Consider the following 27,911-nt stretch of genomic DNA (forward strand, 5'->3'; position numbering starts at 1 on the left):
TAAAGCATCGGTCATCCCCCGCGACTCCCTCTCACCTCCTCTTTCTTCTCCTCTCCCTGCAGAAGCCGCTGCCTCCTTCGCCTCCTCTCTGCAGAGAAAAAGCTGGACTCGCTCCACCAGGTAAGATGTCACACCGTGTGTCACACTTTCCCGTGGACACCCAGGGCTCCTTTCAGCACCGGCTCCGTCTCTCCCTGCTTATCTTCCGGCTTTTGTTTGCAGAAAATTTAAAATATTCTAAATATTTGCTGCTGTCATATTCAAACAATTGAAAGAGCCGATGCTCTGATAAGCCGAGGGGGGCTTTTTTTTTTTTTCTTCTTCTGGGGTTTGGTGACCTTTAGTTGTGGCGTTCTCTGGCGTCTAGACAGCGCTGATTATTCATCCGCCTGGAGTATTTCAAGTCACAAACATTTTTGCGATATCCTTGGAGGCTGAGATCGGGACGGCATGTGGTCGTCGGTGGTTTGGGATTCCCGGCCAACAGATTGTTGCCGGTTTCCCTCGGCAGGAGTGACACGGAGCCGAGCGAGACCGCGGGACACGTTACGCTGTCTCTCTGCGTTGGCAGATCTGACTGTCACAAGTCCGCTGACAGCTTGGTCGGGACGGGTTTATGGAGCAGGTGGTGATGCAGTTTTAAGAATTTTTGACCTTTTTACCCCCTGCCTGTCTTGTACGCCTCCTTCTTCTTCCAATCCTTGATCTCTTGATCTGATTTCACTTTTTATTGACAATGTTCTCTCACTGTTTCCACTTCCTGTCACCCTCAGCGTATCAGCAAACACCAGAACAGTAAACCCATTATGGTCAATTTCTCTCAACAACAAAATAAACATAAAAAAATCCTTTATTTTTAGGTGAACAACATACGTGAGAGGTCTATTGTATGTCTCAAACTGTATATGTTTGTTTGACTTGACCAAAAAAAGTAAATTTGTGACATTTTTGAACATATTCGTGCAATTAAACACATAAATCCTCTGAGGAACAGGGGCGATGCCGTAAGTTAAGCCTGTATTTCACAGAACTGCAGCTGTTGGTGACAATTTACGAACGGCAAACTCAAAGGAAGTTTCCAAAAAGGTTTCGAAGTGTTTGCTAAACATATTTTCTCAGTCTCATTGGGAGGGTTTGGTGTCGTATGAAACCAAACTGTGCCTGACTGGACCATTGGTGTCCAGTCCTGGTCCTGGAGGGCCACCATCCTGCACGTTTTAGATGTTTGTCTGCTCCAACACACCTGACTTCAATCAAGGATTAACAGGCTTCTGCAGAACATGAAGAGGTCATTCAACCATTGGAGCAGGAAACCAGTAAAACCTGCAGGATCGTGGCCCTCCAGGACCAGGATTGGACACCCCTGGATTAGAGACATAAAGGAGAACAAATTGAGACAGAATTAAGGCGCTTTGTGACTAAACTGCAACTGAAAATTGCGGGAACGTCACGATTTAGTCGCTCATGCGTACAAAGGTGCCTAAAGTACCAATGCAGTTGCACTCCAAGTGAAAGTTTGCGTTTTTTCTTCCACCTTTGTCTCCAACGAGTCGCGGACAGTCACAGCCCTGTGAGATTTAAACTCAGGCTGAATATTACAATAATAATAATAATAATAACAGCTACAATAAACTCGTATTTTCCACACTCCTTTCTTCCTGTTTAGATTAGCCAAATATACGGAGGTATTGCAACGGAAATAATTTTTTTTTTGATGTACTGAAAGTGTAAGCTGATGTTTTTAAACGACTAATGAAGCTGTAAATGTTGTGTTATGATTTTTTACACCTTTAAGCTGTTTAAAAACTTTTTAATTGTCCTAAAACAGAACGTTAAAGTCACGTTACAGTTTAAGTGTAATTGGCAGGAATCGTTTGCTGTTAATGCATCAAAATGAAATGGAGCAGATTGGGTTTAGCGCCATTAGGCATTTTTGGTACGAACAAAAAGTGTTGTTTTGATGAAAAGAGCGTCACGGCGGTTGTGAAGCACGGCGGCGTAACTGTCATGGTTTGGGCTTAAATCATTCCCTTGGGTCTCAGGATGAATCACAACCCCCAAGTCTTTAGTCTGCAAGGAAAAACCAAAACAGCCCCAAACCATAACAATGCCACCACCGTGCTTCACAGTTGAAACAAGCCTTTTTCTTTGTACGTCATCCTCGTTTATTCAGCTATTATTGATGCTCCTTGATAGTGTTTTAAATTCTTTGCGAGGTGGGTAAATTTAGAGCTAAAACTGACCTTTTAGTGGGAAAATGTTCCTCCAAAGAGCGGTCCTAGTCTCGGTCCAGGTTGGAAGTGAACCGAGATGTCGTGGGAGGTTTTGAACAACAGTCATCCACAGACGTCTTGGAGCTGGAGGTGAATGGAAGAGTAGGCGCAAAATAAAAAACAAAAAATCAACTTCTTCCATCAGAAACATTACGCAGATCGCCCACACAGAGTTATTTCTGCTAAAAAAAAAAAATCATAAATATCCGATTCTTCGTCAACAGAATAAATCATTCAAACACGTTTCATGTGTTGTGCTGTTAAAGCGAGGATCAGATGTGTTTATGACCGTCAGCTAGAAGTCACCGAGACGTCTGTCACGTCCACGCTGACAGGACGCCCCCCGCCCCCTGCTCCGTCTCAGTTTCCGTCTGCCTCCATGGTCGGCGGGCTGCTCGGAGGCGAGCTGGTGACCCAACGCAGCATAGGATGGGTCCACACGCGCCCTCCATCCGTCCTCGCTTTTGGGAACAAACGGCAGCCTTCGCCACCCCGAATCGTCCCCATCCTCCTCCTAACCCCCTCTTCTCCCTCGTTTGTTTGCGCTCAGAGCGAGGCAGAAGATGCTCCCGCGGCCGACTGACGAAGATGTTTCTAAATTTAAAAAACTGCGAAGAAACGACGGCTTGAAATAATCCCAACAAGATGAGGTGGCGCTCGGATTATGAGTCGTGCTTGACTCTCAGCTACTACCACTCCAGACTTTAGCTCTCGTTTTTTGTGTTCACCAAGGCTGAATAACTGTGGCGGCCATCTTGCTTCGGGTTGACTCCAAAGCGAATCAGTTATGGTTAACTTTCTGAGAGTTTCATTAAAATCCCTCCATTGGCTCATGAGATATTTCGCTAACAGACACGGTTGACTCTAACCGAAGATGCTGCGCTCGGGTTATGTGTTGTGAAGGACTCTCAGCGACTACCACACCAATCTGCAGCTCGGTATCTGTGAAACTGACCGAGTTTCAGCCATTTTGTGCAACGTAGTGATGGAAGTTTTCAGATGTTCGAGGAGCAAAGCTGCAGCTGTTACACATACTTGTAGCCTCTCTGAGGAATGTGGTAAACCTGTGGGAAGGTGGAAAAGCAGGAAAAATACTCTCAAAAGTTAGATCAGCCCATTTAAATGGTTATATGTCACTAATAGATTGGATTACATCAGAATAAAACATTTATGACAGCAAAATAACAAATATTTTTGCTGGTTTTACACATTTTTATTGCAAAAATGTGCATTTTAAGTGGCCTGCCAGGATTTACATCCACAGTCCTGCCTTTAAAAAGATTTTCCAGCCTTTTCACGGTGAAAGAATTCCTCAGTAATGACATGAGAGCCTGCGGGCAGCGATTCGAAGCATCCCGTGCTAACTCGTTGATTGATGAATCTCCATGCGATGCTTTCAGGCCACTGAAACACTTCCATGCAGAACAGTTCTGCCACCTGTCCTAACGTTGAAATGCAGCTGTCGCCTCGAGGGCACAGCAACCAGCACCTGGTACCGCCCGCTTTTACATTAAACCTGCTTACATCCATGAAGCAACGATGGAAATTATTGTTTAAAAAAAGAAAAAGTCCGAACCCACAGTTCCCACAGTTTTCTGTCTCAAACAGGATATTGCTCTCCTCTGAAGCTGCAGCTCCTGACCCGAGGTCAGATCGGACTTAGTGGAAGCATTAACATAAACGGTTCTGTGCTCCAAGTTCTCCCAATTAACTTCTCTCTCCGAGCATGGACACACGCTCTCTGTTTGAGACTCCAAATTGCAAGAAAAAAAAAAGTTGGGAGCTCATTGCCACCAGCTGATTTTGGTTTGAAATGGCTTAAATCTGTCTTAGATTATGGATTTCTCCATATAAATTACATTAAAGAATAATAAAGGAGCTTCTGTCATACAGCAGCCATAAAAGTATTCACCCCCTTGCTTTTATTGCCACCATACATTAATCTTGTTCAATATAAACTGGCTTTTTTGACAAATAAATAGCAAAAAACTACTTCAAAGTCAAAGTGAAATCAATTTTTACAGAGTAATTCCATTAAAATAAAACATATGTTACGTGAAATGAGTGACTGCATAAATATTCACCCCCTTTAGATCAGTATGCGGTGCGTTCACTGGATGTCGACTCCTTTTCTTTCTGCTCAAACTCGGTCAGGTTGAGGATCGGGCGGACGCAGGTCCGAGTTCCAACATCCACCTTTTTTGTCTTTAAAGCGTTTCCTGTGTCGTTTTCGTTGCCCGTGACTGATCTATAGCAACAATGGAACGGTTAAACATCCCAGAGGGTGAATACTTTTTATAGATACAAACATTTAGATTTCCTCTGCAAGCGTAATTTAATAAGTGGAGCAGTTATTCTTAGATTCCCTGACTGATTTTAGGAAATGGTTTTTATGGAGTAATTGCTTTTAAATATCCCACTCATCTTGGAGTTGATGTATTTATAACGTGTGTGTTTGTTGGGGGTCTGTGTGTGTGAATTATAGATGAGGAAGTGGAGGGGGGGTGGTGGCCAACTTGGAAAGGGAGGAAGCAGAGAGAGATCTTGGAGGAGAGACTCTGTCAGGTTTGCTGGCTGGACCTCAAACACAGACCGAACAAGATCCACGTTATGACCATAAATCAGTTTTTCCCAATTCGCTTCACTGAGTCGTTCATTTTAACCAACGTTCGGCTCGTACCGTAGGGAATTCCTGGTGGATTATTTCACCGAAAAGTTGTAAAGATCCTCAAAGAATCCGTTTTTAAAAAGCGAAAACAGCTTTCACTGCTGCTGTCTCAGAGCGTCGTACATCCAAGACGATTTGAAGAACAAATACAAATCCAGCCAACGCCAAGGAGAGAATTAAGTGCTGAAAATGAGTTTATTATCCACCCTGATGCAGTTCTTGATTCAGTGTTTTCATTACGGATCGACCAATTAGAGTTTCTCGAAGGCGGATTCTAACGCTGATTTTTTAGAAATCAGGCCAAACCAAGAGCCAAAAACAACATGATAATATCCATATGTTTTACAATTTCCTAGATTTTGAAAAAGAAAGAAAATCATTGTGGATGATGAGTAGATTTCCTTATATTCTCCATCTTATCAAAACAATTATTTGTACAGGACTCAAAAAGCTTGGAATTAGGGTTTTACCATTTTTTTCTCTGGTATATACAACGCTTTTATTTTGAAAAGTTAGCATAATATTCTGGTTAGCTTCTTAAACTTAGCACAAAAAGTCGAGACATTCGTGTTTAGTTGATTATTTGTTTCTTGTAACGATACTTCTTGGCAATAAATCCACTACTGTTAGAAAGAATGTTTATTTTCCAATTAATGGAGCAACATTTGTTTGGAAAATGCATTTTGAGTTGAGCAGCAGAGGGTTCATCGTGAAAAAACTCGCTAAATCTTCTCTGCCGAACAGCTTCATTTGCTACTTCCTCCAAACATGCCACATTTGACTGATCCGGATCAGGTCCCGTTCTTTTCGGGCAACTTCAAGCTGTTGTTCTGTCAAAAAGGGGGCGGTGCCGAGCTGTAGTGGCTGTGTATGGTTCTTCCGCATGCTACCGAGGTGCTGAGATGTGCTGATTCTTCCATCTTCAATCATCCAATCCAAGAAACAAACCCCCAAAACAAGAGGCGGTAGCAGAAAAAGCTGTTTGACAGAAGATTTTTCGAGTTTTTTAAACCCTGAAACTCGACTCTGCTGCTCAACATACAAATAAAGTTTCCTTACGAATGTGGCAACATTTAAGGGGAAATAAACACCGCCTTGAAAGGCTCTGAAAACAGAATATTATATGAAATGCAGCAATACTTCTGCCCAATGATGCCTTTTATTTAGCTTTCCGTCTCCACATTTTTCAGTTATTTAAACAAAAGGCAAAAATCGTCCAAATTAATTGACCAATCGGTCGTTTTTGCGTTTTTATTCTCTCTTTTTTTTTTTCTGCTTTCTGCATCAGCTTCAGTCTGGAGCCAAGACTTGGATAATTATAGCTGAAGTATCATTTGCCAAAAAAATGCCTTTAAATCCAGAGAGCATCTTTTATTAAAAACCAGTAAAATATCTTCCTGTGGTCTCTCCTGTTTCATTCTAATAATGTCGAGCCAGATTGGTCTGGCCTCAGATTTAATTTCCTGTTAGCCTTGCTCCCGATGAAGAGGAGAAATCTCTGGATTAGCTCGGCCTCTGACCTCCTTCTCCTTCCTCCTCCTCCGTTGCTCCTTTTCTGCCTCCATTTTGACCCATTTGGGCTTTTTTCCCGCGCGTTCGTGGCGACTTCCTTTTAAAGGTTTTAAAAAAAGGCGTGCGGTGGCTAAAATTTGGCGGGGACGCCGAGATGATCAGCGCCGCATCCTGTAAAATCTGCAACTAATGAGTTTGGAGATCAGATAGGACGCTGCTCAGATCTTTGATGGTGGGCTGTTGGGAATCAGTGGAGCTTTGGAGGGATAAAAATCAGTAAAAAAAAAAACGTTGTCCGCCTCCTCTCAGGCCAGATTTTTAATCTAAGATCTTTATGTTGAGGAATAACCAAGTTTTAGGTGTTTTGGTGAGTTGTGAATCACTCTCAGCTACTACCACATCAGATTTTAGCTCATTATCTGTAAAACCGGCTGAGTTAGAGACAGTTTTTGTTGGCTGAGTTCGGTTAGCTGCGGCAGCCATTAAGAGTCTAAAATTTAAACTTGAAAAAACATCAATAAAGTTGTTTTTTTTGCGGCGTCTTGTCGTCTTTCTGTGGTTAAATCAGCCTCATTCCCTCGTCTCGTCTTAAATCCTTGTTTTGGTGCCAGAACTCCCTCAGACGCTCCGTGTTTTACCTCCTCTCAGTCCCAGAAGCTCCATAAACGAACAAATCTTTTTTTTTTTGTTTGTTTTGTTTCGTGTCTGGTCCCTGATCGAACCCTTCGTCCCCCGGCTCCGTCTTCAGTCACGTTCACGAGCTCGGACACAAAATGACTCGTAACAAAAGAGCCAGTTTGTTGGAAGATTGGAGACGTTATACCGTTGATTTCTCCTCCTTTTTCTCTCATTTTTCACTCAGGGCGTTGCAGACGGTTCAGCCTTTCTGTTCCAGTAATCAGTGAAGAGTTTAAACTCAGGTAAGTCGACTCTGAAACACTGGAGTTTGTCTTCTGAGTCCTGCAGCTTTTTAGAGTAAAAAACTGGAATTGAATCCTTCATAAGAGGCTTTATTTGTGTTTTTGTCTGATGTGTGACCAGAATTTATACCGGTTGTCTTTAGTCAGATTTGATTTGATCTAAAAACGAAACAAAAAATGTAGAAAGTTTCAACCATTGAATCTTTTCATTTCTACTTTGCCTTCATATCATCAAAAAGAGCCACAGATTTATTAACTTTTATAGAAGTCTCACAGATTAAAGACAAAATGGACACATGAGAAGACTAAAAGGACAACAAGGATGCATGAAGAGACAAAATGGATGTCTTAAATGACTTAAAGAACAATGGGGAGACTGAAAGGACATAAAGGTTATATAAGGAGACAAAATAAAAAGACAAAAGAGACTCTTAAGAAGACAAAAACAAAAATATGCATCAAGAGAAAGGAGAAATGAAAAGACAAAAAGGACATTTAAGGAGACATGAGACAATAATAATATATTTTTGAGACATAAAAAACAGAAGGACGCTTAAGAAGACTAAAAGGACACAAAAAGGCTGCATTAGAGGACTAAAAGGACAACAGGGATGCAAAAGGAGACAAAGATAAAGGAGACACCAGTAGAGGACTAAAGAAAAACAAAGTCCTCAGTCAATTTACCGATATAAAAATTGTAAATAAAGTTTCATGTTTCAAAGAATAAAAGTTAAAAGACACAAAAGTCACAGCCGTGATGTTCTGAAGGAGCTGAACGTCTGAAACAGCTGAAAGTCCACTGAAGTAGCTAAAGTCCAAAAACCAAAAGCGTTCACTCCATTATTATTATTATTATTATTATTATTATTATTATTATTATTATTATTATTAATAATAATAATAATAATAATAATAATAATAATATTATTATTATTAGGCATCACCAGCTGTCGTTGCATTTCAGTGTCTAAAAGGACAAAAACAAGCCTGTCCGTGGCTGTCAGGGACGTTTTCCATGACTCCCGGCGTCCCCGCGAGGCTCGATCAGCTCGGCTGTTGGGGGACGGACTCGAGCCGGGGACTCGTCTCTGAGCTGAAACAGACGTGTTTGAGTCACACGAGGGGAACCTCAGCGGCTGCAGCGGCGGTGGTGCGGGCTGAATAAAAGGACGTTTAGGGGGAACTTCCAGCTGTGGGAACTGTTTCAGCTGCTGGTAGGCAGCTGGGTAACATGGAAATAAAGGAAGTGTTCCTGCTGCAACACAGAAAAAAACAAAACGTAGAGGTCTGGGTGTTTGTGACCTTGTCCTAAAAAGTCTTCGCAGCTTTAAATCCCGACTCTGCTGCAGAGATCTACCTCTGGACGTCGGTGTCACTGAAGTATGTTGAGAGAAAACATAAAAAGTTAGGATTGATGGGCACTTTTGGGCAGGTTTTAACTTTAGTTTATCAGAAAAGGGTGTTAAGTCTTTAGAATGTAAGAAATGTTAAGTGTATTTGCACAGAAATGGCAGATTTATTTATTTTGACACCAATAAATGCTACAGCGCTGCTCGTCTGTCTGTGTACAGTTTCTTGTCTGAGTTTTAAATTAATAACCCATAGCTGGACACCTCCTGGGTCGGGGATGATCCCGATTGATTTCAGGGTCACAGGGTTTAAAGTCTCAGGTAAACCCTTTATGAAAACAGTGTCTGTGCTCCAACTCCAGACACATTTATTCAGGACTGATTTGTTCTTTTTTTTTTTTTTTGGTGCTGAATAGAAAACATTTCTGATGTTTTTCAACGGTTGTGACACATTTCATCCGACTTTTACGTCACCGAACGATCCGGGTCGATGCCGGTCGTATTTAAGTTATAACGAGAACGACGGACGCGCAAGAAAATCAGATCTGAGCAGGAGAACAAAAACTTGGATTTGAGCGTAAAGACTTCGTGTGGACGAAGCCTAAGATGGACGACAGCGACGTTTAAAGTCGAACCTTGGAAATAACGCCTCTCGACACAAAAAGACCTCAGAGTACGTGTTGGGGACAACTCTCAGCAACTACCGCTACAAGTTTTGGCTCAACGTCTGTAAAGCCGGCTGAGTCATAGCCGTTTTAGCTGTGGCAACCATCTTGAATTGGGTTGACTTCATTGTTGATGGACAGCCAGCCACACAAAGATAGAGGCAGAATCATCATGGCCTACGTTTTGCCTTTCAGTGGTACGGTCCAACCAAACAAATCCCCGAGTTACAGAACAACCTCAGGAGCCAAAGCGGGGAACCGCCTCTCGGGTTTTAAAGGCTCTGCTTCCAATTGTGTCAGCCCCTGCGGGGTTCGGTGATCCATTTCCGGATCGATGACATGGTGAGAGTCAGCCCTGACCACCGCTGCCACCCCGAGGTGTCGAATAAAACCGATCGGACTGGATGCCGAAATGAAAGAGAAATAAAAGCAGTTCAGTCATCAGTTCCCCTTCAGACAAACCTGCAAAATGCACTTTGTTTGATTTATTCACTGAATAAGAAACAGTAAAACATGACTAATCTTTGCCGCCTCCATCAAGCCTTCCGGTCAGTACGTTCACGGATAGATCCGTATCAAACAAGTGGCCTCGATGGTACAGCTCGGGTTCTCAGACTGTGATATTTAATAGGACTGTTGAAAAATCTAAATTATGGCAGAAATGCACCAAAACAAATGATAATTGATAACTAAAAGTGACAAACTAGAGCTGATGATTTGAAAATTAAAGGTACTCACCGCAAAGTCATGAAGACTGCTCAAAAATATACATTTTTTTAAATATTGATGGTGAATATGTCCTTGAATTAGAAAGTTAGAAGCTGAATTTGTCACACCTAAAGTGGCCGAAAGCGGGTCAACAGCATCAACGTCCATGAAGGCAACTTTTGGGATCGAGACGTCCAACACTTTTTATGTATTTGTACATGTTTTGGGGGAATTCTTGAGTAAAATATGCAGATAAATGGTCTTTGTTTACACTGAATGCATACCTGCATTTCAGAATTGCATAACAACGTAAACTCTTACAGACTGCACCGTTTGATTTAAATCAGAATAACTTATGTACCTTTAATTTACGAGGTAAAAGGAGATCTTTCTGGGAGTTTGATTGAAGTCCATCTGATGGTTCATGAGATATTTTGCTAACACACAGACAAAAGGACAGCACAACATCTCCTTCCCTCACTCACTGAAGCCTGATATAATCAGAGTTCTCCCATATTCCAGTTATTACGGTTCCTAATCCTCAGTGAGTGTGTATAACACACACCGTCACACACACACACACACACACACCGACCTCTTCCTCAACACGCCGAGGTTCACCATTAACACACTTCAGTCACGCTCCACAGATGGCACTGATTGTGTTTAATTCCTCCCCCCAACGTCTTGCTGAGTCAGCGATCCGAGGGGGAGGCCGCTGCGTCGGGTTGATATCAGGTCAGGACTCGTCTCCCGTCCCCCCAGTCGTCCCTTCAGCTGCGTTTTAGTCCCACTATTACCCATCATCCTCAGCAGCAACATGTTTACCTTTAACTGGTTGAATTTAACGTTCACGCCATAGATTTCCTGTTTATAGTTTATGCTGTTTTATTTTATTTTTATAATCAAAACGTTCAGCTCATTCAGGAAATGGCTGCTCTGACTTTTGGCGTTTCTAACTTTTATACTTTTTAAAATATTCAACTTTATTTACCTTTTTTTTTTTTTTTTTTTTTTTGCATCTAACTGCTTCAGAACACAAACAATAATAAATCAAAATATTCGGCTCTTTTAATTGATGGTTGCTGTGACTTTAGTTCCTGTAAATTTTACAGTTTCAAAATATTTAACTTTATTTACATTTTTTGTTTCATTGAAATGAATGGGGATTTTTAATTTAAGCTAGTTTCAGCTTTTACTCTTTGTTTGGCTAATTTTCTTTTTAAGGTACTGTTTGGCTAATATAATCTTTTAGCTACTTTTATGCAAATTTTAGCTTTAGGCTTCTTTTGTGCTCATTTTAGGTTGTAGCAACTTTTTCTAATTTTCACTGTCAGCTATTTGGTGGTTGGAGCTTTTTATTGCTGTTTTACTAGCTTTAGCTTTTAGCTATGGTTTTTCTAATTTTAGTTTTTAGCTGTTTTTTTCTATAATTATCTTTTAGCTACTGTTATGCTAATCTTAGCTTTAGGCTTCTGTGATGTTAGATTTTAGCTACTGTTTGGCTAATTTTATATTTTAGCTACTGTTATGCTAATCTTAGCTTTAGGCTTCTGTGATGTTAGATTTTAGCTACTGTTTGGCTAATTTTATATTTTAGCTACTGTTATGCTAATCTTAGCTCCTGTTCAGCTTGTTCACTTTAAGCTTCTTCAACAAAAATTCAGCTAAGACTTTCAGAACGCAGCATTCTTCTAGTTTTAGTTTTAGCTTTTACTTTTTCTCCTGCCAATTTTTAGCTTTCAGCTACTGTTTCGCTAATGTTAGCTTTCAGCTACTGTTGTTCTAGTTTTAGTTTTGAACTACAGTTATACCGACTTTCAGACGCACTTTAAAAAGTAGCTGTAAGAAGCGTAATGACATTTATCAGTACTCGCTCTGGTAAAAGTACTCAAATGTAAGTACTTGTACTTGGTTTGAACCATATGAATGAATCAGATTCACTTAAGTAAAAAAATACAGCTGCTAGTTTGGTTGGTTTAGTTAGTTTGGTTAGTTTAGTTTGGTTAGTTAGGTTGGTTTAGTTAGTTTGGTTAGTTTAGGTTGGTTTAGTTAAGTTTGTTTGGTTTGTTTGGTTTAGTTAGTTTGGTTGGTTTAGTTAGGTTAGTTTGGTTGGTTTAGTTAGTTAGTTTGGTTAGTTAGGTTGGTTTATTTAGTTTGGTTGGTTTAGTTAGGTTAGTTTGGTTGGTTTAGTTGGTTTGTTTGGTTTGGTAAGTTTGGTTGGTTTAGTTTGGTTAGTTGGTTGGTTAGTTTGGTTTAGTTAGTTCAGTTACTTTGGTTTGATTAGTTACTTTGATTGGTTTAGTTAGTTTGGTTGGTTGAGTTAGTTTGGTTGGTCTGTTTGGTTTATTTAGTTTGCTTAGTTTAGTTCCTTTTGCTGGTTTAGTTAGTTTAGTTGGTTTGGTTGGTTTGGTTGGTGGAGTTAGTTTGGTTGATTGAGTTAGTTTGGTTGGTGTAGTTAGTTAATAAACTCGTAAACAACCGGAGGGCAGGAATCGTCCCTCGTCTCGGGGGACACGTCGGCCCAGCGTCTCCCGGAGGATTAAGGCCAGGTTGGTCGGCTGAAACAGGCTGCCCGAGATCCTCCCTCCTAAACGAATCGTGACATTCCGATGCGAGCGGCTGCGCTCCGTGGAGGCGTGATGGTTGACCCAGATCAGGGGGGCAAGCTCGGCGAGGCGCAGACGGGGAGGGAAGGGAGGCGTTAGAAGGTCCAGCCTGTTGTTGAAAGATAATAAAAAAAGAATTTGACGAACAGTAAGGAAGTCTTTGGCTCGACGCCACACCTTTTATCTGAAACAAAGCCTGCTGGCAGCTTCAATTGAAGACATCGATTCAGAGATTTAATGAGATCTGACAGCCCTTTCTGACTCCCACTGCTCCGGATTTAACTCTTTCCAACCTACCAAGCTTTCAAATTTAAAGTTCAGGCAACATAATAGTTAAGTAAAATTGAAACATCACGTCCAGAGAGGCTTCCTGCGTCCTACAGAGCTCTTAGATGTACGAAAAGGGAAATAAAATCAATTTATCCATTTGTTTCTGCTCATGAGTGTAATCGTGCTCTTCATCTGAAGTTCCCGTTCGACTGATTTTCAGCTTTGGTGTTTTCGTCCAAAAAGATGTTCCGGTTCAGCCACGAGAAAGCGCTGAAAACAACGAGCTGAAAGGGAGCAACGAGAAAAGGGCGACGTCGGCTCGCGTTACCGGCAGGATGACAAGATCTGCCTGGAGAGCAGGGTTTGAAGAGAGGCCAGACCTCCCCAAACTGTGGGGAGAAAAATAAACATTTTGGTTTAAGTTTAGCGTTAAAAGTTAGAGAAGTTAAAAGGACGAGACAGCGTAAAGGTCAGGGTTCAGAATAAGGATTTTGTCTGGTTTATATTCATAAAAAATTAACTTTAAAACAAAAAGACAAAACTGCAGCTATAATTACACCAAATTTTAAATCTTTTAAAATAAAAATTTAGGTTAAATCTGTTAGGTTAGGTCATAAAAAGGAAGCCTAAACTTTGATTTATTTTGTCATTAGCATCTTCAGTGATGCTAAATGTGTTTAAATATACAAAAAAAAATTAAACGATTAAGAAAATAAATATATTTTTTATCTAGTTTGCTTAATATTGTTTCAAGTCAAACCAAACAACCAAATTAATGTTTTATTTCAGAGCTAATCAGCCACCGGGAAGTTAGCTTAATTGGCACGGAAGCTAACTAAAAGTAATTAATGATTAAACAAAAGTATTGAAGAAAGTATAGACTGTTTAGTGACAAATAAAAGTTCAAATTAATTAATAAATGTAATAAACTGTTCACATATTTAGCTAAAAACAAATCTAAGCTAAGCTGGATTTTGAGTTAGCAAGTCATTTTTGTCGCTAAAGTAAAATAAATAAATAAGCTCCCAAACTAAAAGCTTATAAAAGGTATTAATAAAGAACACGATTTCCTAAAACATTCAGTTTTTGTATACGTCCATTTTTTTTTTTTTTTTATAATTAAAAACTAGGATTTTCTTTAAGGCACCCCAAGTTTCAGCTCAGTGTCTGTAAAACTGACCGAATTGGGGCCTCGGACTGAAATAGTTGCTTTATCTGTTTATTTAGTGAATCAGTTTCTGTTCTGTCAGATAAAACGCCAGCCTGGCCAAGAAATGATCTTGTTTAGAGCCCGATTAAAAGTCTTACAACTGACGCTTCGTTTGGGGGATTTGGCCCCACGGACAGCCGGAGGGTTAAGACTTTCTGTCAGCGAAGGAATGGCGTCCCTTCCTGCGGGAGGTGTGGCACCATCCGCGCTGCAGCTGAAGTCCGGAGCCGGCGTCTGGGAGCGCCTCCGGACGTTCGCCACGACCCCCCGTTAGCCCGTCGACCCTGCAGCGCTGGGAGGACGCCGAGCGCTTCTCCTGCCGGAAGTAAAAAAAAAAAAAAAAAAGCTGCAGCTGCTTGACGATAATGAAGCTGCACGCCACCAGGCTCTGTACGCTCCCGCCGCCCGCTGAGCTTGTTTAACAATCAGCACCAACACGGCAGCTTTTATTAGCTTCATTAGCATCCAGCTGAAAAGAGCAATCCCGCCGTTTCCTGCGCAGATTTTTTTTTGCGGCGCTCTTATTTCCTGAACGGGGCGAGCCTGTTCAACCCATCTGCAGTTGCCACGGTAACCTCCCCCTTATCTCTGCTGAGGGGATCTGAAGGGTGTGTTCAACATATTTTTGATTTTGTGGGCTCATTTCTGCACGTTATCTCAATTTTTAGGGCGTTTTTTTTTCTCATTACAGATCGATTTTTGCCAGAGCAGCTGTTAGTTGTGTGTTTTTGGTAATTTGTGTCTTTTAAATATGCAAAATGGAGACTCATGAGTGGTAGGATGCAGTTATCTTGTCGGTTTTTGCCTTCTGTATCAGCACGTGGATGCTGAGACAAAGACCCGAGCCGGCTGGAAGAAACGGCGTGGCACCGGCTCCCTCTGGTGGTTGATTCTTTAAATTAAATTTTTTTAATGTCTCTTTTTTTGTCAGACCCAACAGGTGACCAGTTCCCTTCCCCGGCTTCCCAGAATGGCAGACGGCAGGCAGCCAGACGAGCGCTGGGCCTCCAACGGCCAGGAGAACGGAGAGAACGGCTACTCCGCCTACAGCTCCGCCTACAGGGAGAACGGCTACCACGGCGGGGCGGCTGCACACCCTGGATCGACAGGTAGGCGAATCCGCTGGTATGTGCAGAAGCATGTGCATGCAGAGCAGGGACATCGATTCTCACACACACACACACACATTTCCAGATCAGCGCCGCAGCTGTGAGTGATTTTATTGGCTCTGATGTCCATCAGGGCCAATCAATCCCCTTCAGGCACCGAAACTGGAGCCGCTGCTGAACGATCCTCTGCAGCTGCAGTTAGAACAGCAGAAAACTCTGCTGTTGTCCGAACAGTATCACAGTTAGGTAGAAGTACACGATACTGCCCAGTACTCACCTGATGTGTACTTATGACAGGATAAATAAGGTACAGAGTAGGTTGGTGCCAAGAAAGTTCCCTGTATGTACAAGGTAAGTACCAGGTGTGTACTCAGTAAGCTCTAGGTACATACCTGTTAGGTACCCAGTAAGTACCAGTTGCATATCTAGTAAAGTACCGGGTCTATACTTTGTAATAACTGGGTATGTGCTTGTTATGTACTTGGTAAGTACCCAGTATGTACCAGGTACATATCGAGTAAGTACCAGGTACATACCCAGTAAGTATCAGGTACATATCCAGTGAAGTACCTGGTCTGTACTTGGTACTAACTGGGTACATAACTGGTATGTACTCTGTAAGTACCAACCAAGTACCAGGTACATACATGGTAAGTACAAAAAACATACACAATAGTATCAGGTGCATACTTGGTAAATACACAGTTTGCATCATGTCTGTACCCAGTAAAGTACCAGATCTGAGTGTAGTACACGATACTTTCTTGGTACCAACTGTGTACTTACTTGATAAATATGTACATATATGGTCTGTGCCTGGTAAAGTACCGTGTACTTACCTGGTAAACAGGTACATACCAGTACCAGGTAAGACATGTACCAGGTGTGTACCCAGTAAAGTATTTTTTGCTCCCGGAAGTTATTTGTATCTCATTTCCTTCCTCCCATCCACGTCTCGTCGACCAGGTGTGTCTGTCTTTCTCTCTCCCTTCGCAGTGGACGACTCGGACAATTTGCCTCCCTCCCCTCCCCCCTCTCCGTCCGCTGAGCAGATTGGGCCCGTGGCACCAGGTACACACACTTTCAAATTAAAAAAAAAAAAACCCTCCTCAAACCCGACGGGATGTGAATGGTGGTGAAAGTGGCACGAACACGAACTACCACTGACTTCAGAGAGTTTTTATTTCCTGCACGCCACCTGATCAGTTTATCACCTGGAGGAGCACGTGCCACGTGATCCAGCCCTGCTCACAGTTCGCTGACAATCAGCCGTAGATATCAGGGCTGTGAACCACTTCTCCTTCAAGCAGAAGTCCACAAGTCGCCACTGGAGCCCTCTCACTCCATTCTTTGTCACCCTTTGTTGTTCCTTCGCTCGTTCTGTGAACCCCAGAGTTGACTTTCACCTCTTTCGTTTTTGCACGCAATCACAAAAGAATAAAACGATACACTTTTCCAGCAAGAGGCCCTGTATACAGGATTGATTTTGGAAGCTAATTCGCTGCTAACTAGCGACCCAGTCCTGTCTGTCCTGGTGCAGATTCTCAGTTCATTCAGGATTTGGTAACCAAGAATGTTTTTAAATGTTGCCTTAAATTCAATTTAAGGTTACTGGATGAATCGCAACTCCACCTTCCTGGACTTCAGCTGCTCCTTTTTCAGCATCAGTGAGCTTAGCTTAGCTTAGCTTAGCAGCTAGCTTCAGCTGGAAGAACAAGGACTCACCGTCAGCTGCAGTCCAGTACGGTGGACTAAGACTCCGTCTGCGGGGGACAAACACAAGACAGAACTGTCCTCCATGGTTAGCAGCAATCAGACGTTAAACAGATGAATCTCTAAGTCATTTTTTATATGTCTGATCTTTGAAAATATGATGTAATTTGATAAAAACAGATTTCAGACAGGTTTTAATCCAAAAAAATACATTAACAGCTCAGATGTTTTGTAAATACAGTGGTCAGAAGGTTTTAGACACTCATCACCGACATGAATGTTATATTAGTTTAGAGTTTTTAGGGTTTTATTTTACCCATTTTTTTTCCTGGGTGGGCTGATTGTACGACACAATTATACATACAGTACAGGCTGAAGTTCATACACCTCATCTAATATTTGGTGAAACGTCTCTTTGGACCACAAGCTCTTTATATCTATCAACAATCTTGAGGCTCGATATTTGACCACTCCTCTTGGTAGAGTTCATTTAAACTGGTTGGTTTTCTGGCACAGACCCGGCTTCTAATCGTAGTCAACAGATTTTCAGTTTAGTTGAGGACTTTGGGACGTCTAACGATAGCATGCTTGAAGAATGTACCACAACATGATGCTACCACCACCATGCTGGACAGTTTAAATGAACTGTCAAAGGTCAAACAGCTCAATCTTTACCTTGTTTTCAAGTCATTGTGGTAGTATGTCGTATAATCATCCCACCCTGGATAAAGAACGGTTCAAAAAAATCATTAAAAGCCCTAAATTAATGACTTTCATGGCCATGGTGAGCGGCTGCAGCTCTCTTCATGTTCAGATGAGGCTAGAGAGATTTTGTCGATTGCATCCCAATGCGTCTTCCATGCTGTCCGGCTTTGTTCTCCATGTCTCATCCATGTGTCTCCCTTCCCGTCCCGAAGAAGCTAAAGTAGAGGTTGTGAGTCAGCAACAGCCTGAGGAGGAGGAGGAGGCTCCAGAGGAGGAAGGAGCCTTTCACTTAGAGCAGACAGATTGTTTAAGAGAGCCCCACAAAGTCCAGACACCTGAGGCCGTCAATGGAGGAAGTCATCAAGGTGTGTGTGGTGCAGTGGACACTTTTCTTTATGAGAGTGTGTGTGAGTCCATTACCAACCATGCATGAACCTCTCCGGCTCTGTAACGGGTACAAAACCTCTCTGCTCTCGGTCTATAAACTGTAACGCAGCTCAGGCTTCGCTGCCGCTTTGTCGCTCTGAACTTTGTAAGCTTCTGCTTCGGTACCTGAAGCCGCCATGTGCAGAATGGCGTGACATAGCATTTTTTTTTTTTTGATTTTGAGCTTTATTTAATGCAAAGCACAGCCATTTGCTTTCCCCGAGCGCATCGTCAACCAGGTTATGGTTGATCGTTTTTGCACTTTAGTGTTGCCAGCTACATTGCAAATGCAAGCGTCACCGTCTGAAACCGTCATTGTAGATCTAAGTGTCGCCAGAATTAGTTTTCTGTGCATTTCATGTGGAATATTTTGGTTTAAGAAGCTTTGGTCTTCGTACGAGTAGTCCACAAAGTAGTGCTGAATGTACAAGTCTGTTGTAAATCATTTGCTTTTTTCAGTGTTTTCATTTCATCTCAAAAGCAAAGAATAAAAATGTTTTCCTATTGTTGCCTAGAACTGGTCAATACAAGTCACCTTTATTGGACATTTATTGTTAAACTAAGAAACTCAAAAGGAAAACACAAGAATTAACAGTTTTTCCATATTTGCCAGCCCAATAGGAATTCAACAGGTGTACTGTACCATTATTTCTTGTCATCCAATATCATGCAACTCATTCCTTCATTCCAGTTCTGCACGCTGCCTTAGATGCTCTGACCTCCCCTTGTGCTGTTGTGGCCTGCCCCAAAATACACTGTGCTGTGTGTTTTGCTTGATGGAGAGTTACCGTATCTGTGTGCAGAGAACCTCGGCTGTATGGGCTTTGCTTTGGTGGATGCTGCAAGCAAAGCTTTTAGCTAATATGGCTCGGTGCAAAGTTGTACAGTATCCTTCAAACTCACAGCTCGGCCAGAGGAGACTGAGGCGTCCCGTGAGTCAGAGAGGAAAGAAGACGGAAGTCACGAGACGCTGCCGTGTGAGAGAGCAAAAACCGAAGAGGTTGCCTTGGATGAACCCCTCCTTCCCTCTGTGAAAGAGAAGGATCTCGCTGAAGCCTCTTCATTTAAACAAGCCGACGAAGAAGCTGCTGAAAGCTCCAAGACTTTGGAGTCTACAGTAAAGGAACGTGAAGAGATTTTACAGACAGAAGACAAATCAAGTCTTCAGACTGAAGAAAATGTGGAAATGATCTTACCAAAAGAACCAGAAGCCCCTATGGATGAAAGCAAAGAAAAAACAGAGCTAGTTCAAGAAACGGGTAAAGATGACCAAGAGGATGGCATTCAGAAAGTTGATCCAAGTCAAGAAACGGTGCAATCGAAAGCTACATTTGATATGTCAGAAGAGCAATGCTCCGGATCCAAAACTTACTTTGAGACAAGCTCAAAAAGCCAAGAAGAGGGGTTGTCACAGAGCTATTATGAGCTCAGTTTAACAGCAGAGACAAAGTTAAGTGAAGAACACGAATGTGTTGTGGAAAAAGTTGAACAAGAAGAGAAAAAAGTCAAGACAAATCCTAGTAAGATGACTTTAGAGCAAAGGAGTTTGTCCTTGAACATTACTGGTGGGTCTTCATCAGGACAGACGGGGAAGGCGGACAAGTCGAGAACATTTTCAGAAAGCTTGTATCCAATCAGCGGGAGCTTTGATGAATCAGAGCTTTCTCCCTCAAGTCCATTTGTGGAGAGTGACATACCCAAGTTTCCCCCCACGGTTTCTATAAGTCCAACATCTACTACGTCAAATGAAGACATCCCAACAAAACCGGAAGCACCTTCCGATGAGCACAGCTCTAGTTTTGAACAGTCAGAAAACCTTTCTGAGATGTTGGACCTGGCAGGGGCCCTACCCCGCCCATCACTAGAGAGGAGGGAGGTTGACTACATGAGGCGAAAGTCAGTCCCTGCCAATGTATCAGCACTTGCCGGGCGTTCATTCGACATGTTTGCCGTGGCAGATCAAACATCGAAAGTGGTGGTAGGGGAACGTCAGCTGGAGGAACTTGGCTACTGTGTGTTCAGTGAGTGTTCAGCACCGATGCCTTCTCCTGCTGATCCACCCAGTCCCGGGCACTCTCTGCACCAGTGTTTCCCCTCTTTGGAGGGTGAAGTAGAGGGCGATCTTGGAGTCTCGGAAGGTAATGGTATTCAAAAACCAACACAGCAAAGAGATCAGAAAGAAACTGCCACAGAGGTTTCTCAAAAGACAGTGTTGGACAAGAAAGATTCACCTGTAAAGACTAGCCTGATTCTCGAAAGAGCTGTGACGAGTGGGATAAAACCAGATCGCCTACGAATCCCAATGACGACTTCGAAAGACAGACTCACTGAGTTTCGTCTGGAGACAGGTCTGCCTGGGGACCTAAAGATCCAAGCGATTCCTGAGGTCGACATTGAAAAAGACCCCTCAAGAGAAGCTTCTCCCATCCCCCCCGACAACTCCTTTACTTTCAATCCAACAGAAACTGGAAGCAAAGTGCCTCTCACTCCCATCACCCCGAAGTCCCCACCCGAAGTTTCCCCAACCGAAGTTTCCCCAACCGAAGTTTCCCCAACCGAAGTTTACCCAACTGAAGTTTCCCCATCCAAAGTTCATCCAGAAACTCAAGTCTCTGGATGGAGGGAAATGAAAGAAGACTTAACAGAGAAGACTTCTGATTCTAAGCCAGAGAAACTGGAGCTGGACAAAGAGATGACTAAACCCGATCTCGAAGTTCTGAAAGAACAAGACGCTCAACAAGATGTGAGCAACACAGGCGAGCCTTCGACGTCATCAGAAGTGTTAGGTTACAGCGTGGAGGAAAAAGATTGTAAGATTCAAAGCGAGCATTCGAAGCCTGCAAGATTAGAAGAAATGGAAACACAAGAGACATCAAACATTGATCAGAATGTAGGCACAGAGAAAGACAAAAAAGTCCAGTCACAAGAACTGACTCTGACGAAAGACTTTCCAAGGCCGCAACTATGTTCTCCTATCATTATAATACCCCAAGCACAAGTAGATGAAGAGGTGGAGGAAGACGATGACATTGAGATGGCTGAAGAACCTCAAGAGGTAATGGAAGAACCCGGGGAGCCTCTGCACCACCAGACAGCTAAAGCAGGAGAGAGTCTAACTAAAGAAGTTGGATCTGAGGAGCCTAAAAAGGACCAGGTGAGGCTGATGGTAGGTGATCAGATGCTGGAGGACGATCCCGTGTCCGGAGCAGAAGAATGGAGTCACAGTGCCCTGAACAGCGACGAAGGGGAGCCGGCGACGGACAGTTCGCACTTGTCTCCATGTTCTGACCATGACCTGCCGCCGCAGTCCGAGGACGGAGCTGAAGCTGGAGACATGGAAGTGGACCAAGGAGAAGAGGTGGGTGAAGATGTCAAGGAAGACCACACTAAAGGGAAGGAAGTGGATTCTGGTGAAGTAGACGAGGGGAAGGGGAAGGAGAAGGAAACAATGGAAGAACGGGATGCAACGAAAGGAGAAGAAACTGAGATTAGCGTGGAGACGAGTCAGGCTGCTAACGATGAAACCACTATGGACGTGTCCATCCTCGATACAGACAGTGGCTGGATGGACTCACAAGGTACCTAAAACTTATAGAAACTTCAATATGCATTACGTCTATTCCTAGTTTTTCTTCCAAAAACCTAAAAAACTAATAATTTCTATTAAATGTGTCTTGGTTGAAGCTCGCGCCTTGCTAGTATGGAGAACTAGTCCTCTCTTATACCCTCTCTGCTACAGATCAGGATAGAAGTATCATGACTGAGCAGATCGAAGCCCTTCCTCTGACCAAGACTTCCAGCAGGACCCCCGCGGCGGTGGACCGACCCGCCAAACAGGGCCCCGCTAAAGGGCGGGGCCGTCCTGGCCCTGCTGATTGTAAAGTGTCACGCAAAACACCGACCCACCACCCCCCGACAGAGGAGAAGATGAAGAGAAAAGGTTCCTATTGTGTGTACAAGTTTTCAGACAGAAAACAAAACAAAAAAAAATCGGTTGTAATGTCTGTTTGCTTTTAGTCCAGTTAAAAAAAAACAAAAAACATTGATGTTAAACAGGTGTGTCTACGTTTTAACATGCTGGTATAATCCTGTCTCTCCCCTTTGCTAGTAGGCGTGAGGAGGGCTGACCAGAGTAAGGTGTCAGCCCTCCAAAGTCGCTCTCCATCTCGAAAAAGTGGAGCCAAAGTGGTGGCCAGACACCCTAGGCCCGCCCCGCTTCACGGCTCTGTTAGACGCAAGGCCCCAGGTGAACGCTTTTCACCAGGTACCGGCGCCGTGAATACAGAGAGATTATGATTTTTAAAGAAAACACACAATCCAGTTTCTCTGGTGCCAACCTTACGATGATCAAAGCATACATTTATTTTAAAAAAACACGGGGTTTGGATTCAGATTCGTTGATCTCTCTTTATTTTTGGCTCTTTGAGGAATCAAGCATTGTAGCTGGCAAACATCACGTGCTGCTGATCCATTGTTAATTTTTAAACGTGTTTATTAACCCGGCTGCTGTGTCTTTTCTTTCGGGGGGGGGTGTCACTCGCGCTTCGCTTCACTCTCACCTTTTTTAATCCGCTCAGCGTTGCTTCTGTTTGTTTGCTTTTGGTGTTTAAGCTGAGACGACTCGAGTCTCCTTCTTTGGAGTTTAATTTCTGGGAATGGTTGCATGTTGAAGGTGGTGCGTTCTGTGAACGGCCGGGGAAAGAATATCTACATCTCTGTCACCGCACCGACGCAACGTCTTCCTAAAACCCACAACGAACCCGGTGCTGTTTGCCTTTTTTTTGTTTCCTTTTACTTTGTTGCTCTGTGTTCATTACACGTGCGTCCTGTCAGCCCCTGCCTCCTCCTGCTGGTTAATATTTGTTTCCTCTGTTTGCCTTACAGGTGTGGAGCACCACCACCCCCTCAGTGTGGCGCAGCAGTCCAGAGAGAGGCCAACTGTGAGTACGATTACCTGCAAACACACAGACGCACACACACACCTGGAGCTCTTATTATTATCAGCCTTTTTTATTCTTTTCTCGCTAGTTTCAAACTGGTTCAAAAAGTAGTTTCAGGTGTTATTTTATCTAAATATATCAAATTTCACTTAATGTAATCAGCGCATCAGTGTTATTGTTTACACCACGTGTCAAAGTCGAGGCCTGTGGGCCGAATCGGGTCGTTTTTAACCTTATATTTGGCCCCTGAGATGATAATTGAAACGCTTTAGATCTGCCCCACCAGTCTGTGACGGATCCGGTCTCTGTCGCTTCTTATTTCACTTTAATGAATAAAAAATGTGAGCGAGCTCAGCGCAGACGTCTGAGTCCAAGAAAAAAAAACTTTTCAGGAATCTTTGATTTTTGAGGCGAAACGAAACATCAAAAAAGACGGACTGAAGTCATGTTGGTGAACTCTCAGCTGATATCTGACCTGCGTCAGACCAGCAGAGTATAAATATATTTATAATATATATATATTTAAGTATCTTTATTATCTTGTTTCAGAGTCAAAGGTTGTTTGGTTTTCAGAGAGGGATCATTTCAGTTGTGATAAAATGTATCAATAAGAAATAAGACTTGCTAGAAATAAACACAAATGTCTTTTTTATATTTCATCTTTTATTCTTTATTTGCTATATGTCCTAAATTCTACATAAAATGTTGTTTGTGTTTCTTTATTAGTAATTAGACATCTTCCATTAAAAACTAATAACGTTTATGAATTAATTTTAGCCTCTCATCATCGACGGCCCGGGTTTACACAGAATATTGAGGGTTACTGGGACTAAAATGGCTCCATTTTAAAGTTTTAGTAATGATTGTAACCCTGTCATTAAGTACTAGTACATAACCATTGATTTAAAGTGACGTTTTCTTCTCTTATACTACTTAGTTAAGAAACATTTTCCTTAACCCAATTTTTATTAAAACTTACTATCAGTAGATGTAAATAACTGAGCTTTTCCATAATATTAAATAAAACTAGCATTCCTTGAAGGAACAGGAAGGAAAAAAATGACTTGATTAATAAAATATACACACTTAAAAATACACACAAGTAGAGACTTCAGTTCATAAAAGCCACACTGGAACAAAGTGCATTAATTTCTTCCAGGGAATGTTGTTTCAGTATATTTTTCTTTGATTACAACCCAGATAACTGCATGTGTCCCTTCAGTCTTCTGCATGATCATGCTGACAGCTCATTTTTTCTCGCCTGCATCCGTATCTTTCTTTCTTTTTGGTCTTTTATCGTTTTGTCTCGCATGGCCGCCTTCTGTCTGTGTGTCAGTCCCGACAGAGGAAACACGTGAGTACGAACTTTGTGTAGCGTTCCTGTCGTCGGATTGTGTTTCCTTCCTGTTTGCTCTCATTTCATTTCTCCACCTCTTCCATCCGTCCGCCTCCCCACCCTCCACCCCCGCCGGTCACCCAGAGCCCCACGAGGGCCGTTCTGTTAAAGATGGCGGCGCAGCGCGGCGGGGCGTCCCCCCGCCCCGGCTCCGCCTGCGTACTTAAACGGAGCCCCCTCGTGGAGGCGGAGCTCTGCGAGGCCCGCCCCTCCTCCGCATGTTCCCGACTGCCCCCTCCGCCGATCGGCGCGGCAGGGAAGGTAAATGAACGAGGATGGGGGGGTGAGGTGCAGCCGACAGTTGGGTCGTACTCACGCTGTGGTGTCTGTCGCTGCAGGAGCGAGCGTACCGCAGCCCCGAGAAGAGGTCCTCCCTCCCCAGGCCGGCCAAGTCTCTGACCCGCCACATCCCTGCTGCTGAGCAAGAAGACAACAGCACCCCCTCCAGGCCAACCTGTAAGATTACAACCTTTTTTTCTGCCTTGGAAGTTTTCCTGCACCAACATTTGATTAAAAGCTTCCACCTTCCTGCTCTGCTGTTTTTTTCCCCCCCTTCTCACTCCCCCCTTTTTCCCTTCCGGCCCTCAAAGCGATCCGAACTGACTCCAGAGGGGACAGCAGGTCTGGAAGGACCCCTAGTATGGCAGGTAGACCACCTGGCAGACCCATCGCTCCCTCATTAGCTGCTGCCTCAGCTTTTCTTTCACACGCTGCTTTGGGGAGCGGCTGCAGGTTTCAGAGTCGTAGGCGTAAATTTCAGTTTGGGCTCATCTGCAGATTGATCTTTTTTAATCCACTCAGTCGGAGCTGCAGGTGAGTTATCAGAAGGACTCGAGGATTTCAAAACAACAGGTGTGTTGATGATCCGGCGCCCTGTGGGCTGAAATCCTGTTGGTTCTTCCTCTGGTAACCTGGCAACGAGCAGCCAGAGGTCCAGTAAACGGACCTGCAGGTGTTTGCGCTCACGGTCCTGGTCAAACAGTCCTGTTTGATCTGGGCTGTTTGTTTTTCAGAACCAGCCGCACAGCGTTTAGGTGTTCATTGGCGTCTCACCTTCATCATCATCATCAGAACCCCCAGACAGGTGGTTTTTGTTTTCCAGCCTCCTCACCCTCCCCTCTCCACGTCTGTTTATCCGTGAAAGGCACAGACTCGACCCGCTCCCGGTCGGTCCGCAGCGGCGCCTCCACCCCGGGCTCGGCCGTGACGCCCGGCACGCCCCCCAGCTACTCCTGCCGCACCCCGGGCTCGCGCACCCCCGGCAGCCACACGCCCAAGTCCTTCAGCGTCCTGCAGGAGAAGAAGGTGGCGGTGATCCGGACCCCGCCCAAGTCGCCGTCCTCCGTCCAGCGGCAGCTGAAGGTCATCAACCAGCCGCTGCCCGACCTGAAGAACGTGAAGTCCAAGGTCGGGTCCACGTCCAACCTCAAGCACCAGCCGAAAGGAGGACAGGTAACAGGAAGTCTCTGTCCGCCAGTTGGACAGTACTTCTCGTGTTAGACACTGGCATCGGATAGTTGTTCTGAGGATGGCAGAAGTTTTATTTTTAGTAATTTAGCTCAATTCTGCATGTGATGAATGCAAAGACGAGTCCGTCTTTAAGCTGCACCAATCGAGTCGGCCGAGTCCTGCAACAAAGTAACCCTTCACTGCACTACCACTTGGCTCTGTGACTACCACCTGTCCTGGCTCAGAGGTGTAACAGCTCTGGGTCATCTTTAACCCCTGGGTGTTACATAAATCCCACCCAGGCGGGGAGAAAACAGGCGTCTCAGGCGCAACTTTAAAATGTTTAGCTTCAAGAATTGCGCTGAACTCCTGAACGACTTCGGCTCTCAGGGATTTCAAAGGTTTGAATGATCTGTTAGAAAAGAAAAGTGTCAATTTTTACATATTTATTTGAAATTTATCAGAAAAGTCGAGGCTATACCCAATCCTGCCACACGGGGGCAGTAAATGACAAACTTCTGTTCATTTTTTTATTGCAGAACATACTGAAACGATGCTTTATTTTGATACATTTATATCTAAATCTGCTCAGTTTGGCTTTTTAACATAAATATCCATGGAAACAAATGGAGTCTGATCTAAGATGGACTCTTTCTCTTGTATTTTGAGATGTAGAAATTAAATAAAATACGGACATGTCTTTCTGAATATGTTCACGCTCACTCACTTTCTTAGCCACCTCTGTATTCCTGCTTTTTATGTCGCTGTGTGTCTGCTTCCTCTGCTCTGTCTGCCGCCATTTCCGTCAGTCTAAATGAAGGACCGCGTCCTGCCTCGGGGCCTCGCCCCCTCGCGGTCTCTCCTCCGTCCCTACCTCTTTGCCGATATTTCCGCCTCGCCGACGGAGGATCAAATGCACCGCAAGAGTGTTTCTAAATATAGCAAAACTTAAAAAAAAAAACAAAAAAAACCCAGCAGCAGTCCTTCTAAGAATATCCATCAGATTTCCTTATTGGCTCCGAGGAGCAGAGCCGTTTTCCTCGGGGAGCAGCTTTCGTCGATCTTCCCTCCAGCGTTCAGTATTTATAACCCAACCAGCGGTGACTCATAGAGAAAACATAAAAAGACCTCAACTAATGTTCTCCGCTACATTTTTTTTTAAGCGTTTACCCCTTCAAAAAAACGGCTGCTTTTTAGTGTTTTTTTCCCCCCTTTTATCGCTGAGATAAAAACAGCTGGACAGGCTGTTAGGGACGCCGTCTTTAGATTAATTTTTCCCCACATAAAGTCACGTCTGCCCTACATAAAAGTTAAAAATGAGGGTCATAAAAACCCGAGGATGAAACCCTCCCTCTTATCTCGGTCTGGATAGACGTGTCTCAGTAGCAGCCTGTGGTTTCCTAATCCTATTACCGATGGACCTCGTGTTCCTGCATGGAGGCGACTTTTCATTCAATTTTGTGAGATACGAGCGAAGGATGTGGCTCGCTGTCGTTTTTGGCAGCTCTTCTCTCAGGGAACTCCCTTTTCCTCCTCCTCCTCCTCCTAATTCCAGGTGGTGAGGGCAATGATGTTTCTGCCTTCGTCTGTAATGAACCGAGGGTGGATTTTATCTCTCAAAAAGGTTGAACCCGCGCAGCTCAGCTGAGCACAAAAATGGCCACAACTCAGTCAGTTTTAAAGCTACTGAGCTGAAGTTTGGTGTGGTAGTAATCGAGAGTCACCCACAACACGAGCTCTGAGCGCCAACAGATCACACGATATCGGGCATAACGTTTGTTTCAAGGTTTGACGATATTTTTATAACTTTTCTCACCGTAAAACGATGAAACTCTGGTTCGAAACCTTATTATTTGTACTTTTAAAGCAACAGGCATCGATATAGTTTGTGTTAAATCTCATTTAAGTTACTTGGAGTCTACACTGCTCCGGATATTTTTTTCCCTTTGTTTAAAAATATTTCCACATTCTTCGCACAGAACCTTTGAA

At 43.5% G+C, this 27,911-nt stretch overlaps 1 protein-coding gene across 2 annotated transcripts in view; it reads left to right on the plus strand.

Annotated features, from left to right (window-relative positions):
• Nucleotides 1-27,911, plus strand: part of LOC108242198 (microtubule-associated protein 2) — a 56,868-nt gene that overhangs the window by 24,143 nt on the left and 4,814 nt on the right. Inside the window, exons 2-15 of one of the 2 annotated variants that reach the window (XM_037973871.1) lie at nt 63-120; nt 7,316-7,373; nt 15,116-15,293; nt 16,290-16,364; nt 17,924-18,076; nt 19,043-21,715; nt 21,877-22,086; nt 22,246-22,383; nt 23,022-23,077; nt 24,414-24,431; nt 24,558-24,734; nt 24,812-24,929; nt 25,064-25,120; nt 25,618-25,925. In XM_037973871.1, coding sequence (XP_037829799.1) covers nt 15,155-15,293; nt 16,290-16,364; nt 17,924-18,076; nt 19,043-21,715; nt 21,877-22,086; nt 22,246-22,383; nt 23,022-23,077; nt 24,414-24,431; nt 24,558-24,734; nt 24,812-24,929; nt 25,064-25,120; nt 25,618-25,925 — 4,122 coding nt within the window. In that variant the 5' untranslated portion in view covers nt 63-120; nt 7,316-7,373; nt 15,116-15,154. The remainder of the gene's footprint in view (nt 1-62; nt 121-7,315; nt 7,374-15,115; nt 15,294-16,289; nt 16,365-17,923; nt 18,077-19,042; nt 21,716-21,876; nt 22,087-22,245; nt 22,384-23,021; nt 23,078-24,413; nt 24,432-24,557; nt 24,735-24,811; nt 24,930-25,063; nt 25,121-25,617; nt 25,926-27,911) is intronic. The other variant, XM_037973872.1, reaches the window with a different exon arrangement.

This window comes from Kryptolebias marmoratus, linkage group LG23, assembly GCF_001649575.2.
Source record: "Kryptolebias marmoratus isolate JLee-2015 linkage group LG23, ASM164957v2, whole genome shotgun sequence".
In the NCBI taxonomy this organism is placed as follows: domain Eukaryota; kingdom Metazoa; phylum Chordata; class Actinopteri; order Cyprinodontiformes; family Rivulidae; genus Kryptolebias; species Kryptolebias marmoratus.